Source organism: Cupressus sempervirens, chromosome 10 (genome assembly GCF_028749045.1).
Source record: "Cupressus sempervirens isolate cs-2001-9-10 chromosome 10, ASM2874904v1, whole genome shotgun sequence".
NCBI classification, from domain to species: Eukaryota; Viridiplantae; Streptophyta; class Pinopsida; order Cupressales; family Cupressaceae; genus Cupressus; species Cupressus sempervirens.
This window is the reverse complement of record NC_143127.1, coordinates 498,908,365-498,921,964: the sequence shown is the minus strand read 5'-3', so window position 1 is coordinate 498,921,964 and position 13,600 is coordinate 498,908,365. Positions and strand designations below refer to the sequence as shown.

The 13,600-nt window shown below is 35.2% G+C and overlaps 1 protein-coding gene across 3 annotated transcripts in view; it reads right to left on the bottom strand.

Annotated features, from left to right (window-relative positions):
• LOC149534845 (NADH:ubiquinone oxidoreductase, 17.2kDa subunit) overlaps nucleotides 1-13,600 on the bottom strand; it is a 188,892-nt gene that overhangs the window by 108,697 nt on the left and 66,595 nt on the right. For 2 of the 3 annotated variants that reach the window (XM_089805579.1, XM_089805580.1), the window contains one exon: nucleotides 8,137-8,202. In XM_089805579.1, coding sequence (XP_089661705.1) covers nucleotides 8,137-8,202 — 66 coding nt within the window. Of the gene's footprint in view, nucleotides 1-8,136; nucleotides 8,203-10,609; nucleotides 10,662-13,600 lie in introns of all 3 variants that reach the window. The other variant, XM_089805578.1, reaches the window with a different exon arrangement.

Below are 13,600 nucleotides of genomic sequence, written 5' to 3'. Positions count from 1 at the left end.
TGTGATCATTTGTCTGAACCTGAAGCAGTTGAGAGCCAACTCAAAAGGAACCCAATGAGAGGCGAAGGGCATGAGTGCACCATCGAGTTAAGTAGACAGTGTTGGTTCCCAAAACCGCAGATTGGAAATCCAAGAGCCTACCACTTCTCCAATAGGATTCCTCAATCAGTTCTAGCCAACAAACGAGAATCACTTTGGTACGCCTGCACTTTAGGCTCCGCTACACCTAGGCAGGTAGACCTTCTGCTTGAAGCTGATCACTTGGTTCAAAGCTTTTCTAAAGCAAATTTAAGCTTTGGAGTTCTTCGGCTGGCAAGGTCCTTGAACTCGATGAAACTGAAACTGAATGTTGATTACTTGAAATAATTGAATGTTTTGTACAAGGTTTGTTAATAATAAAATTCGATGCTTGAAGGAAGGAAGCTATAGATTTTCTAACTTCAATAATAGAAAGACCAATGCCTCTGTTCATCCTGGCAATACGGTCAACTTCAATGAATTTTCACATACAACTCTATAAAGTTCTTATGCACCTATACTGCCAACAATTAAATAATCAAGATGCGACAAATCAAACATATATGCAACCTTAAATTAGTCCGGATTGAACTTTAACTCCTCTAGTAAGGAGACAAACTGAACACATACATGGAAACCATTTAATATTTCACAATATCTGTGATGATCAAGTTTAAAATGCTAAATGACCATGTCCACTTCTTCGACATTTAAATTGTATACATAATTCCAAAAAAAAAAATTACAAAGGATGATTCATCTGCAATTTAAATCTCCATACCATTTAAAAATAAATAAAAGACTTTATTTTATCATTAAAATAAAATAATAGAATTATATTATAAAGTCATATTATAGCCCTTATTCCAACATACAAATAAATATAAAATGCTTCTTGTTGAATGTGAATGTCAGAATATTTTTTGTCTTCTTGACTTCCCATTACTTATATCTAATAAAGTGACTCTTCAAAAAGCCACATCCCTCTAAATATATTTAACAAAGAATTAATAATATACAAATAAGCGGTAAACATATTATTTATGTATTTTAATACTCCCAATTTATATTTTATATCTCCAAAACCACCGTAACTCCATATGCTCTTCCATGCATGACTGGTGAGTTTTTATGAACGACGATACCCATCAAATTGGAGGCTTCTATATTTATATAAAATTAATCTCCTAACATTGCCTTCGAATCTTTTGGGGGGTTCTGATATGGGCGATTACTTTCATCCTTCTAACTCCTGACACCATCCGCTTTCACAAAAAACTTATCACATAATTAAATCTTCTATATCTGAGGTGTTCCAATATACTTTTACCAGTGTGGCAATTTTGACATCTCTATATACGTACCAAACTCCACCGTGGCACTGTGCCATGGACATTTTGTTGTCTTATCGAGACTTATTCCATACCTCAAGATGTAGCGTTTGATTTAAAGTTTGAGATAAAATATTCTCATTACTGTGTGTGTCCATTGTTACGAATGTTGCTAATAATATTTAATCATCCCGTGACTAATGGTTTCTCAGCACAGATGCATCTCTAGTATTCTTTTCAAATACAATGACGATAGTCATATTATAACTAGTGCACCACCAACTTGATGACCCCCGTTGTGTTTGTCTTCCGCAAATATCGAACACCTGCAAAGTATTTTAAATTTGAATTGCTATGTGATGTTCATGAACATCTTATATGATCAACTTGAGAGTTTTGAATGCTAGGCATGATTATCTTCTGGATATGCATCATACTTGGAAGCAACCTTCACTATATTTTTGACACTTGATGGTTGGTGTGTTTCATGTTGGTTTTGATTCCTCTGAATGTAATTTGATTGTAATATCCTTCATTCTAAATTATACCTGAAGACTCTTGGCAATCTGTACTTCTCCAACACCCACAAATTCAAGTAAGAATAGTACTAGTAATGTGTGGACATGATCCAGATCAATTCCTATACTTCAAAAGTCTCCAACATTGGGGATGAGAGCAGATAATCATGAAAGGTCTTTACAGATCAGACAAATGTAATTTCCTTTCTGTATATGATTTGCTGTTTATAATACATTTTCATTCATTCTGATTTAAATCATAGCATCCATGGAATTTCTTTTGTTGATTCATATTGTACTTCCTATGTGTTCTGAAGCTATTAATCCTCATTCCTTGAAGGCTCTTTGACAATTATGTTTATATGGACCTTCATATTCTTAACTCCTTTATGTGTTCTAGATACATGTAATATTATGTATTTCAATTGCCTCTAGTACTAATTTTGTCCATACAATGTTGATGCTTTTTGACATTGACAATACCATTTCATCATTTATCTCATTGTTACGGGACTCGGACTCGCCTCTGACTCGGAAAGGTCAAAATCCGACTCGGACTCGAACTCGGCAAGGACTCGAAAAATTGAAAAACTCATGAAATCCAAAGATTTTTAAGGATTTTAAGATTGTTTCTTGCATCTTTTAGTCAATTAACATCAAATACACGATAATTGATATAAATAGAACCTACTTAATACACATACACAATTTTGCATAGATCACATAAGTATAAAAGCAAATTTTTGAAGGAAAAAAACTAAATAACCACAATATAAAGTTATAAACTATAAAGTAATAAACATAGTGTCACTCCAATATCAAAGACTCAAATGTCTACAACATTCATGGATTACAAAATCCATGGTATCAAATTCAAAAGTTCAAAACATATATCAAAATAACAACTAGAGCCATCCTCTATGTCCTCCTACGAGTGCGCCTAAGATAAGTCATGGAAGACTCTAGAGCCATCCTCTCTGCCTGTGTCTGAGGCTGACCCTGAACCTCCTCCTCATCCTCATCATCATCATCATCCTCACGCACATAATCCTCGTCATCAGCCTTGGATCCATCACTCCTAGCCTCAGGGTCCACTCTGCCTCCTCATGCTCTAGCCTCCTCAACTGCCATCGCTACTGCCTCAGCCTCTCGATCCACCTGATCTACCCACTCCACATCTTCATCACTGAAGACAAGATCATCCACCTCTGTGTTCCACTCTGCATGAGGATCAACATTCTCTAATACAATCGAAGTTGTATCGGTGCCAAGGATCTGTCTATGGCGAAGGCGAAGGTTGTAGTGAACAAAGACAAGATCATTTAATTTTTGCACTGCTAACCTATTGCGCTTCTTTGAGTGTATGTGCTCAAAAAGACTCCAATTACGTTCGCATCCTGATGCACTAGATGGCTGGCTCAAGATGCGAATTGCAATCCTCTGTAAATTTGGCACCTTTGTGCCAACAATCTCCCACCATGCATCTGAAACAAGAAATTTTTGAATCATATCAATAACTTTGAATTTATCAAATTAAGATGGTAATAGAATTACTATTAGAAATTAGGATGTAGAAATTAGAATCAAAGATTTTTAGTGTTTACCAGGCATCAATGCTGTCCTATTTCTTTTGCACAATTCTTGTGCAAATAAGTCCCCTTGAGCTTTCTTAAATAGCTCAATCTCACGGACTATATCTATGCTAACTACTGAATTAGGTGACATTCTCTCTATAACATCGCAGAGGCCGCTCCACACCTCATCATCAGCCTTGAAATGTGGGCTGAACTGGACGCACTACATAAAAGGTCATTTGTCGACAAGACCCTCCCGGAGGTATACTCGTGATAATGTATCACTTATAAACATCAAGTCTAACATGCTCATTCAACACCTGACAGGAAGAGAGGAGGTGGGTGGGGGCATCTAACGAGAACTAATAAGGAGGGAGGCAATCAATCTCAATCTCGACTAAGCCCAATAAGGTAGTGGCCTGGGCGTACCAACAAGTCCAAGAGGGACAAGTTGGAAGTAGTATCCTCAAAATGATGTCTCAAATATTGTCTCTCCAGCAAGGCGAGGGAGCCCATCCCCTTGGAAACCCTGGGCTAAATAGCCAGACTCAAGCTAAAGCGGGAGCCAGAGAACTTAACCTCAAGGTAAGTATATGAGAAAACGATCTCAATCTCACAACCCTGGAGGTGAAAATGGAGATGCGAAGTCTTCAGGCTGTTGTTGACAACAATCTGATTCTTGCTCAAGTTCACAACAAGTTGTTGACGGTCACAAAATGAAACCAGTCCATCAAGAAGATATTGAAGGCCCTTGGGCAAGGAGGCCAAAAAAATCACATCATACGCAAAGAGAAGAATAGCAATCAAAACCTGGAACAAATAACAATAGTCTCCCAAAACTGACGAAACTCTCCAGCTCATCAATGTAAATGCCAAACAAGGCAAGGGAGAGAGGGCACCGCAGCTTCACCCCAGTGGTGCCCTAAATCGGATCGGGAAAACCCTCCAAAGTCCTGAATCGACCCACAACAATCTTATACAACCTCATCATCCCAAACAGTAAGGTCTCTGAAATCATTGTCTCTAAAAGAAAATCACCGAAAAGAAAATTCCACAACAAAACACCTTCAAGATGTCACAGTTACAGAGTATAGTCAATCTTGGGCTACAACAATGCAAATGCCTCACACTCGTTATATAATCCCATGTTGAAAATGATGAATGTTGAGCTTGGAAACCAATTACAACAATGGTGTAGTCTCCATTCAAGCATGATGCTCATCAATATTCTCCTCTGAATAATTTAAAATTGATTCCCTTGACCAGAATGTCTGATATAATGGCACAACCTATAGTCTAAAACTTTATTCACAATAGGAGTCAATTCTAAAAGTAGATTGTTTACTGCCTACATAGGAAGTCCATGATAGTAAGCCAGAACTAGTAAAATTGCGTTGTGTATGCCCAAAAGGGATCCAATCGATAAATAAAAAGAACAGACTCAAGCTAGTGGAAATATTGTTCTCCCAAATATTTCACCCAAAATTATATGTTTAGAATAGTATCGTTGTTGAAATGTTATCTTTTTAACTATAAACTGCCTTCCATATGCTCACGACAATGAAAAGGACTCCAAACTATAGTCTTCAAATTTCATGGCCCCACATGACAATACTACACTATGGTTTTTGTAATGTAGTCCAACCAGCTAGAAGCCTTGAATTTAAAATATTTGCTCGTACTATAAATAATTTCTCGCCAATCCAAAATTAAAAATTCATTGCAATAATGTAATTTTTTACATTAAAAATCCTCACCAAACTTTTAATACCTAGTAACTGGAAATAAACTATCCTTGTAATATGAGACGGAAATTTTTGAAAACTCAACTTAGTCTCCCAATGGACCCCTCGAATTGATTATTATTATAACATTATGACACTACATCAAGTAACAGCAGCACAAATAATTAGCTTGAGCCTTTGTGAAACCAATTTAAATAAGAACAATTGAATCATTTATTTAGTCCCTTCAACTATATATAAGATCCAAAGAATATAAAATATTCCCGTGAACGACAATCTCAGCTCGATAACCACACGAACATATCTATTAAAACAATGACGAAGGCGGATAAAATATTGTTCTATCAAATATTGTGCTCAATATTATTATTTCATTTTCTCCACACAAATATGAAGAGACCTCGTGAGCTTATATTTCCCCAATGTATCAATGTGAAAACATTCCAGCTATAGTCTCCAACATAATATATAATCCCTTATAATAAACTTTCGGCTCACAATTTCTTCAAATTCTCATTAAAATTTGAGAACTGCATAAAAACCTATTGTTCCATCTGTGAACTTGTAACTCAATTCTCATGAAATCTCTCACAATACCTAACAGGATGACAAGCTCGATGCTCTGATGCCACTATAATATCCCTAACTAGATATTCTCTAAAAACCCTTGAATGAATCTCAAAACCTTTCACAAATAATTTCATGTCATGCATTTCAGATTTCATCAATAAAAACCCCAATAGACAACTAGATGAAAAAAGTCTCAAATTATTATTGCATTAAATCGCCAATAGAAATAATATTTCATTGAAGGTCTTCAGTAGAAATAAGCCAAAAATCAAATCGTAGATAAATAAACTACACAAAGATTGGATAATAGATAAGATGAAGCTGGAATACAATGTATAACACCTGCACATTATCTCCAACTGACAATGGGTTTTCGTCTGCTACCCAAGCTTGAGGGTTTATGTCCTCTCACTTGCTGAAAGCTGAAGCTTTCAAGAATAACTCTCCAAGAAAGAAAAGTGAAATCCAAACCACAAGACCAAGTGTGTCGGAAATGAGCTCCATCTTCCCTTTTAAGAACAAACAAGTGACTCTTCGCATTCCCATTTCTGTTTCTTTATTTCCTTATTAAATAAAAACCTTTTCCCCCACTTAAGTAAATAAAGTGCACATGGATAATAAAGTGACATCAACAATATCAGTGTAAGTTATAAAGTCACTTTACAATAAATCTGTTAAATCCTCAGACATTAAAATCTTCCATCAGATGGACTCGGATATGCATATCAGATAGCTCACTAGATAGCTCTCAAAAAGACACTCCTAGTCCCAACCATTAAATGCCAAGAATAATGAGTCTACTGACTTACTGAAAAATAGTAAGTGCGCGGAAACCTCATGAAAACAATCCTGATTAGCCGGCAACTCAATGTGCCTAGGCCAAACTACTATGACTGTACACAAAACCTGGTTCGCTTATGGGACCAAGGCAAAACCGGCTAATGGTGCAACAAAGCTCAAGTCTAGAAAAGGGAACATGACAACTTTCCCAAGATAAATCTCTTGTGTCTTTTGTGCATTTTGTTTGCTTTTTCTTATGCTATGTTATCTCTATTTCTGGCCTAAAAATTTAATGGAGGATTGAACATACTACAGGGATCGTCTTGGTTGGGTTCATCAAATCTTGTGTACTTGCTTTGTATATCAGTCCTAATTAGGACTTTTAGATATGTGTCCTAGTAGTACTTAACCCGTCTGTTGGAGTCCAGACCCAAACTTCCACTGTCTTGTGTAACATCCAAAAGGGTATACGAAACCCTGATTTGTTTAGTTGGTCATTTGGGAAATTGAAGAGTTGTATGGGAGAAATTGTGTTGAGAAGGCTACAAGAAGACTAGGCCACTAATAGGCAAGTAAGCCTCATTGACCTAGAAGTTCCAAAATCTCATTGTGGATGAATTGACTGATGTCAAATAGGCATTGAAAAGATGTCTAATCACTCTCTTGATTGTGAAGTTCATTGTATCCCTTCATGTGGAAACCTAGCCTATTTGGAATTAGGTCTAAGAGAAGATCTATAAGAACTTGTCACACAAATTTGAGTCAGTTGGCTTATAGGAGCCTTGGAGTCTAAAAATTATCCAAAAGAAGTACTAGGCGGTCAAAGTGTGATCAAGTGGTTGTTGGTTCTAAATAAGTAGGGCACATTGTGGGTTTGGGCTAAAGTAAGCCTTTTCCTTGTGTCTCTACATTAATTACTCTTCTACAAACATTTCTCTCTGTTTCCCAACAGAAGTAAAGTTCTGTGTCTTTGTGTTTTTTGAAATCTGGGTCTTAAGTAATTTCAGATTTCAAATCTAGGATTATCCTTACATTTGTTTGCAGTAGATCAGATATTATTTTCCATTATTTTCAATCTTACTTCAGAAAATAAACAGTTTCTGTATTTTAATAATTTCACTGTCAAAATTACAATTCTATTTACTTCAGACTAATGTTTCTTACCATGGTTTAAAGCATATTAGCCAACTACATATGGATTCACACAAAAGAATCTAGGACCTAATCATGTTATGGTCTTAATGTTGCTACCATTTTTATTCCATATTTACTACAAATTGCAAATTCACTGGGAGAAACTGCATTTCAAGTCAATAGAGCCTCTGGCCATAACATTTAAATATAGAAAATCTATTTAACAATCATAGGATTCCCTTCAAAAATATTTATCAAATAGTCATATTTTGCATTAGAAATATGATTTACTTGACTATGGTACAGCTCACACAAAATGTGTGATATAGTTCCGGTGATTAGTAATATTAAACCTTACAAAAATAGCTTCAAATTCAATGCATATATGTTGCTAATCATGCCCACTGGTTAAAGCTTCACATGGCATTCAATCAAAACTAATTAGGTTGCACAAAAATGGACCTACCGTTGTCCATGCTCTGCTGAAGACTCTTTGCTCTAAAAAGCCTTTTTTCCTCTTCTTTCTGCAGAACTGTGAATTCCAAGCAGAGCAAAATTAGTATAATGAGCATGCAGAAGTGAACAATGAAATATTCGCATAACATTCTAAAAACTTCAAGACTTTTTTGTGGGGGTTCCTTACGACTTTTGAGGTCTAACTGAATTTCATCATAATCCTAGAGCACAAATTTATGGTAGAACTGGAAACCAGAGGAAAGGAGACAAAATATTTAAATTTATCAGTTTATTAACTTTATTACAAACTGAGATTACATAAGGAGATCGGATTTCATTTCAAAATTTCATAATGCAAACTTAAATTTCAGATTAGTAAAGTACGTAAAAATTTGTAGCAAGAATCCCGTTCAAGGGTTGATTGCAGGACCCTAGAATAGCAAGAAAAATTAATGGAAAAAACTAAGGCATTAAGATAAACTTTAATGCAAGATCTTGAGCAAATCTGGGCTTACCCAGAGCACATATTGTGGTTAGGAATGTTCAAGGAAGATGCATTTTTAAAGGATCCTAGTTCGCAGTCTATCAGATTAACAATTATGTGAAATGGACTGCCCTTCTGGTAGGTTAACAGGAAACTATTAAAGCTGGTTCCAAAGAAATTGAAACAGACAGCAACTCACAAATATTGTACCAGAGAAACTATCCTACCTACAATTGAAACTAATTCTGGATGAAATTTTCATATTAAGAAAAAACCTATAGTCCTTTTTAATATCTCATTGCTCAAAAGAGCAGCACAAGGCAGCGGATCTATTAGCTCATTAAGCTACCTCTCAAAGCCATTTCTTCTTGCTGGAAAGAATGGAAGCTAATGCTTGGTATTATCTATTTGTAATCATCATGGGGGAGCATTCTTAATAGATAAAAAAGGTGGCTTGATTTGCTCATATTAAGTGAGATGGGTGGAACCAACATCATGGTGATGCTACAGTCATACTCCTTGCATATGTAGTTCTTAATATGATGGTGGATTGTGCAAGTTATATGATAAGTTCTTTAGGCTTTCTTCCTGTGGTGGTCTTGGAAGGATATTTTGTATATATGAATGTGGAGAGGCTACATTTTGAACTGTGAGTAATTTCTGTTTGATATTAAAACATACAGTGGTTAATGAATAAAATAAATGTTTATTATTTGTTTTTATTTTTAGCACATATATAATAAATCTACGGCCATTGTAATTTGTAGGAGTACATATTCCACAATTTGGCATAATTATAAATGCAAACATATTACATTCAGGTACATGAATCCACACTCAAATTTGCAGTAAGTGTAAGCAGTCAATAAGAATCATCTTCTCTTTCAATCAAAAGGTCACAAGATAGTAAAATATATTAACACTTTGATTACAAATCCTCCTCCATTTCTCTTCTCTGCATCTTGAAGCAAAAGAGGGAAAGCATCACTGAGGTGATATCCACCCTACCACAAAAAGAACTTTAAGGGTAAGTTTCTAGAAAAAGCAGCAGCAAGTATTGAGGAAGAACAACCTAATCCGGAGGAAGAGAGGACAAGGTTTCATGATGCAGTAGATAGTTCAAATTATTGCAGATATATCTGCAATAATCATGATATTTTATGCTTGACTATAAAACACGTCAATTAATCGCAGTTGCTTATGACAGAGAAATTGACAAAATATCACAAAGAACTGTATCATTTATCAGTGATAAATCGGTAAGTTATCCTGATAAATAGAAATTTGTTGCGCCCGTGCCTGGTATTTGACTAAGATGGCTCAGTAAAAGGGAAAAAGTCACTTTTTGTTTGGAAGAGCAGATTTAGAGACAAAAGAAAGGGTTTGGAGGAGTAAGGAGGTCATTTCCAATGTAATTGTAGCTTATTTGAAGCCATTCACACAAAGAAGAGGAACAAGTTAGCACAGAAATTCCTCAATGACCTCGTCTTCATGCAACCTTAAGTTACACATAAGAAAGGTAGAGTTAGCACCAACTAGTCCATTTGATTTGGATGTCATAGATCCTTACTGTGTTTGGACATCACGGGAGCACGCAGGAGGCACCCAAGAAGTGCATCCTAGGGCTGCGGATGTGTTTCAAACTTTCAACGCATCAATGGGGCATCCACAGCCTTGGGATACACTTCTTGAGCACCTCCAGGTAGCATCCTGCTCTGCCTCCAGATGCATCCACTTCCGCATCTGGGGTGGGAGAAGAGAATCCAATAACTTAGATATCCAAAACAAAAAGGCAGAAAATATATGCTGTCTTTTTAATATTCTTGCCATTTTGTTAGTCTTTGTGTGTCAAGGCTTGTAAATAAATAAATAAATTACTAAACTAGAATACATAGTTGAAGCTCAGTAGAAAATCTTCTGAAGATCATTTGATTCATCAGCTCTTGGTATGGAAATAATTGTATATACAAATAATTAATAAAGACAAAGAAATACATACTTGCAGCATTCATTTTAACACGGTCACGCTGTGCTTGTAACTCCAGCATTTGCTGTAAATTGACATGTGGCCAATTAGAAAAAGCATAAACAAATGGATAAGAAATTTTGGTACTAAATTTGCAAACTCTTCTTGCAACAACATTTGAACACATCATATAACAGATGATGTTGCATGAAAATATACTACAAAAAATGGATAAATGGAAACAAAGAAGTGGGTAAATCACATAAGATTCAAAACATATCCACTCCTGATCCTTATAACTGGATTGTGTGTAAATTGCAGTAAACATCATAGCTGTTAAAATTACTAAAAATGACATGAGGACTAAACAGTATAGACTCATAGAGACAGCCTTTTTTACTCCATTTTCTTGCATGAGCAGGAAATGAAGGAGCTTTCCCTTCTAAGAAATAAGATAAATACAACAAAAAGCATAGTATAAACTGACCTTGAACCAAAAAAAAGGAAGATTTCTTGACCCATTATATGTCACTTGAACAGTTATTGAATTCATAAATAAGAAACATTTCAAAACTTGTAGTGTTTTTCCTTGAGTATGGATTCAAATTTCAATATATAACTAAATATACAGTGAAATCCAGATCTGCATACATGAATTAGGTGTTTACCGTACAAGGTGAAAGGATACTTATCGCATGTAGTACAGTAAGATATAACAGAGAACAAATACTTTATTCATATACACAATATGCACTCCAATGCTTACAATATAATTGTGATGATTACAATGATGTTCCAAAGTCCCTTTCGGATGGTGTATATATACTTTCCCGAAGGGGTGACTCAACCGTCACACGCCCTTTCGGATACACTTCTACCCGTCGGCTACAATATAGAATTTACTGACAACATCATCCCCCCCAAAAAGTAAAGTCATCTCCGGATGACAATTACAAAATGTCAAGACAGATTAACAAAATGGAATACATTAACTACGACTAACCATAACAGGATAGATCTTTTTCCATTACATCACATTCACATTCCTCCCGTGCCTGCACCAAACTGGTCTTCAAAACACATTGCATCTGTAGCCGTTGCTAACACAATATTGTCTCTTTAGCCAATCTAACCTTGATAGCCACCCATGCTGCCTTCTCTTCTTCCAACTCCTAGGTACACTGAGCCAAGTGTTGCTCTACTGTACTACATGTGATAAGTATCCTTTAACCCTGTACAGTAAACATTAGGGAGCTCTAACCTTCTTTTTAAAAAAATTTAAAACAAGTTAAAATATAAATCCTAAAAATAGATTTAAACAATAGTTATAATCAAGCTCAATGATTTAAAATTGCTTCAGTGCCATGATAAGTTTTATAAATACAAGGATATAACCATTTGAAAGCAAAGACAAATTAAGGGACTACAAAAGTGTCAAGTGGGAAACTGTTTGACACAAGATAATCCCATGAGCATTAAAAGTTATCAAATTACAATAATCTCATAATTGAAAATCATTAAGTGGAAAAATCCAACAAAAAATGGAGAGAATAGTAAGAAGAAACAGTCTCAACAGATGAGACCTATTGAACTTCCTCATAGTGTGTGTCAGCTTCTCAAGTGTTTGTTGGACATGTAAAATAAGTTGAAAATTCAAAAATCTTTTTAAAGGGAATATTTTGTGTCCAAGAAAGTTACGAACTCATAAATTCTCTATAGAATAAGTTATCGTGTATGCAAAAATACTAAGCATATAGGAAACACCAATGAAATATTTGATTACATAAAACATATTTATGAAACAAAGAAACTTTATGCGATAATTTAAAGTTGACAAATAATAAAGTGACCTTAATAATTAAACTCCTCCATAGCTCCAAATTCAACATTTTCACTAATCAAATGGTATCCTAACAAAAGGTTCTTATTTCATGTTCCCATGATTCAAAACTTTTCATCTCAATTCCAACAAGCTATAATACTAAGGTGCCCATAAACAAATTCAATTAAAATAGCAACCTTAATAAATATAATTAAATTATAACCAATAGTGCACCCAACTTGCGCAAAAAGGTCTAACAACCCCCAAATCAACAATCTTATAGCACAAGAGTAATCCCGTCGATAAAACATGACGCTCCCTCCAAGAATTTTGGAGTCCAAACCAAAAGTCAGAAGTAACATCTAAACACATCATATAACTCCACTAAGTCATCTGAGCTCATTGGAATCATTTGTTAACTTACTATATATAGTAAATCCCTCAAAGTGGAGCCAACCTCACAATTGGCCACTCGAGAACCAAATAACTCCATAGCAAGGCCTTCTAAACAACAAAAGCAGCCTACAAGGACCCCATGACAGGGTAAATCAATCAACTCTAACGCAACTCAAAAATGAGGACATTAAAGCCCACCCTTCCTAAGATGCTTGTTCCCAAGTAATCTCGGAGAAAAAACAAACATCGCAGTCTACCTTGACCCCAAGGGTAAAACTGTGTAATATCCTTATTGCTAAGTTGTCGGTTCGGATTCTGGTTCAAATGCGGGTTCGACATTTGGGTTCGAAATTTGTCCATATTTATTTTGGTTGGGTTCAGATTCATTTTGGGTTTGTCCGTACAAGATTATATATATATATAAGCACCAAAGATGATTGTTAATGAAATTGTCAGGTCTTGCAAAGGACTGGAAAAGTATTATATGATTTCAATGATTGAATTGCGAATAGAAAATTATTAAGTTTGCACATGTAGAACTTCTGAATTAAAGAAATATATATATATATATATATGAAATATTTTTAGGTTGTATAAACTTTATAACTTGTTGTCTTCAGAAAGCCATCAAGTACCAATAAAATTTATAACCTGTTGTCTTTATAACTTTATGTACCGATAATTTTTCTGAACAGTATCTATGGATAGAGACTATAATCTTTATGGAAAATAAAAGTAAAGGGATCATGTGGACCACATGAAGAATGATTTGTAAGTTTGACTTCAGTGGAAGAAAAATGTTCATT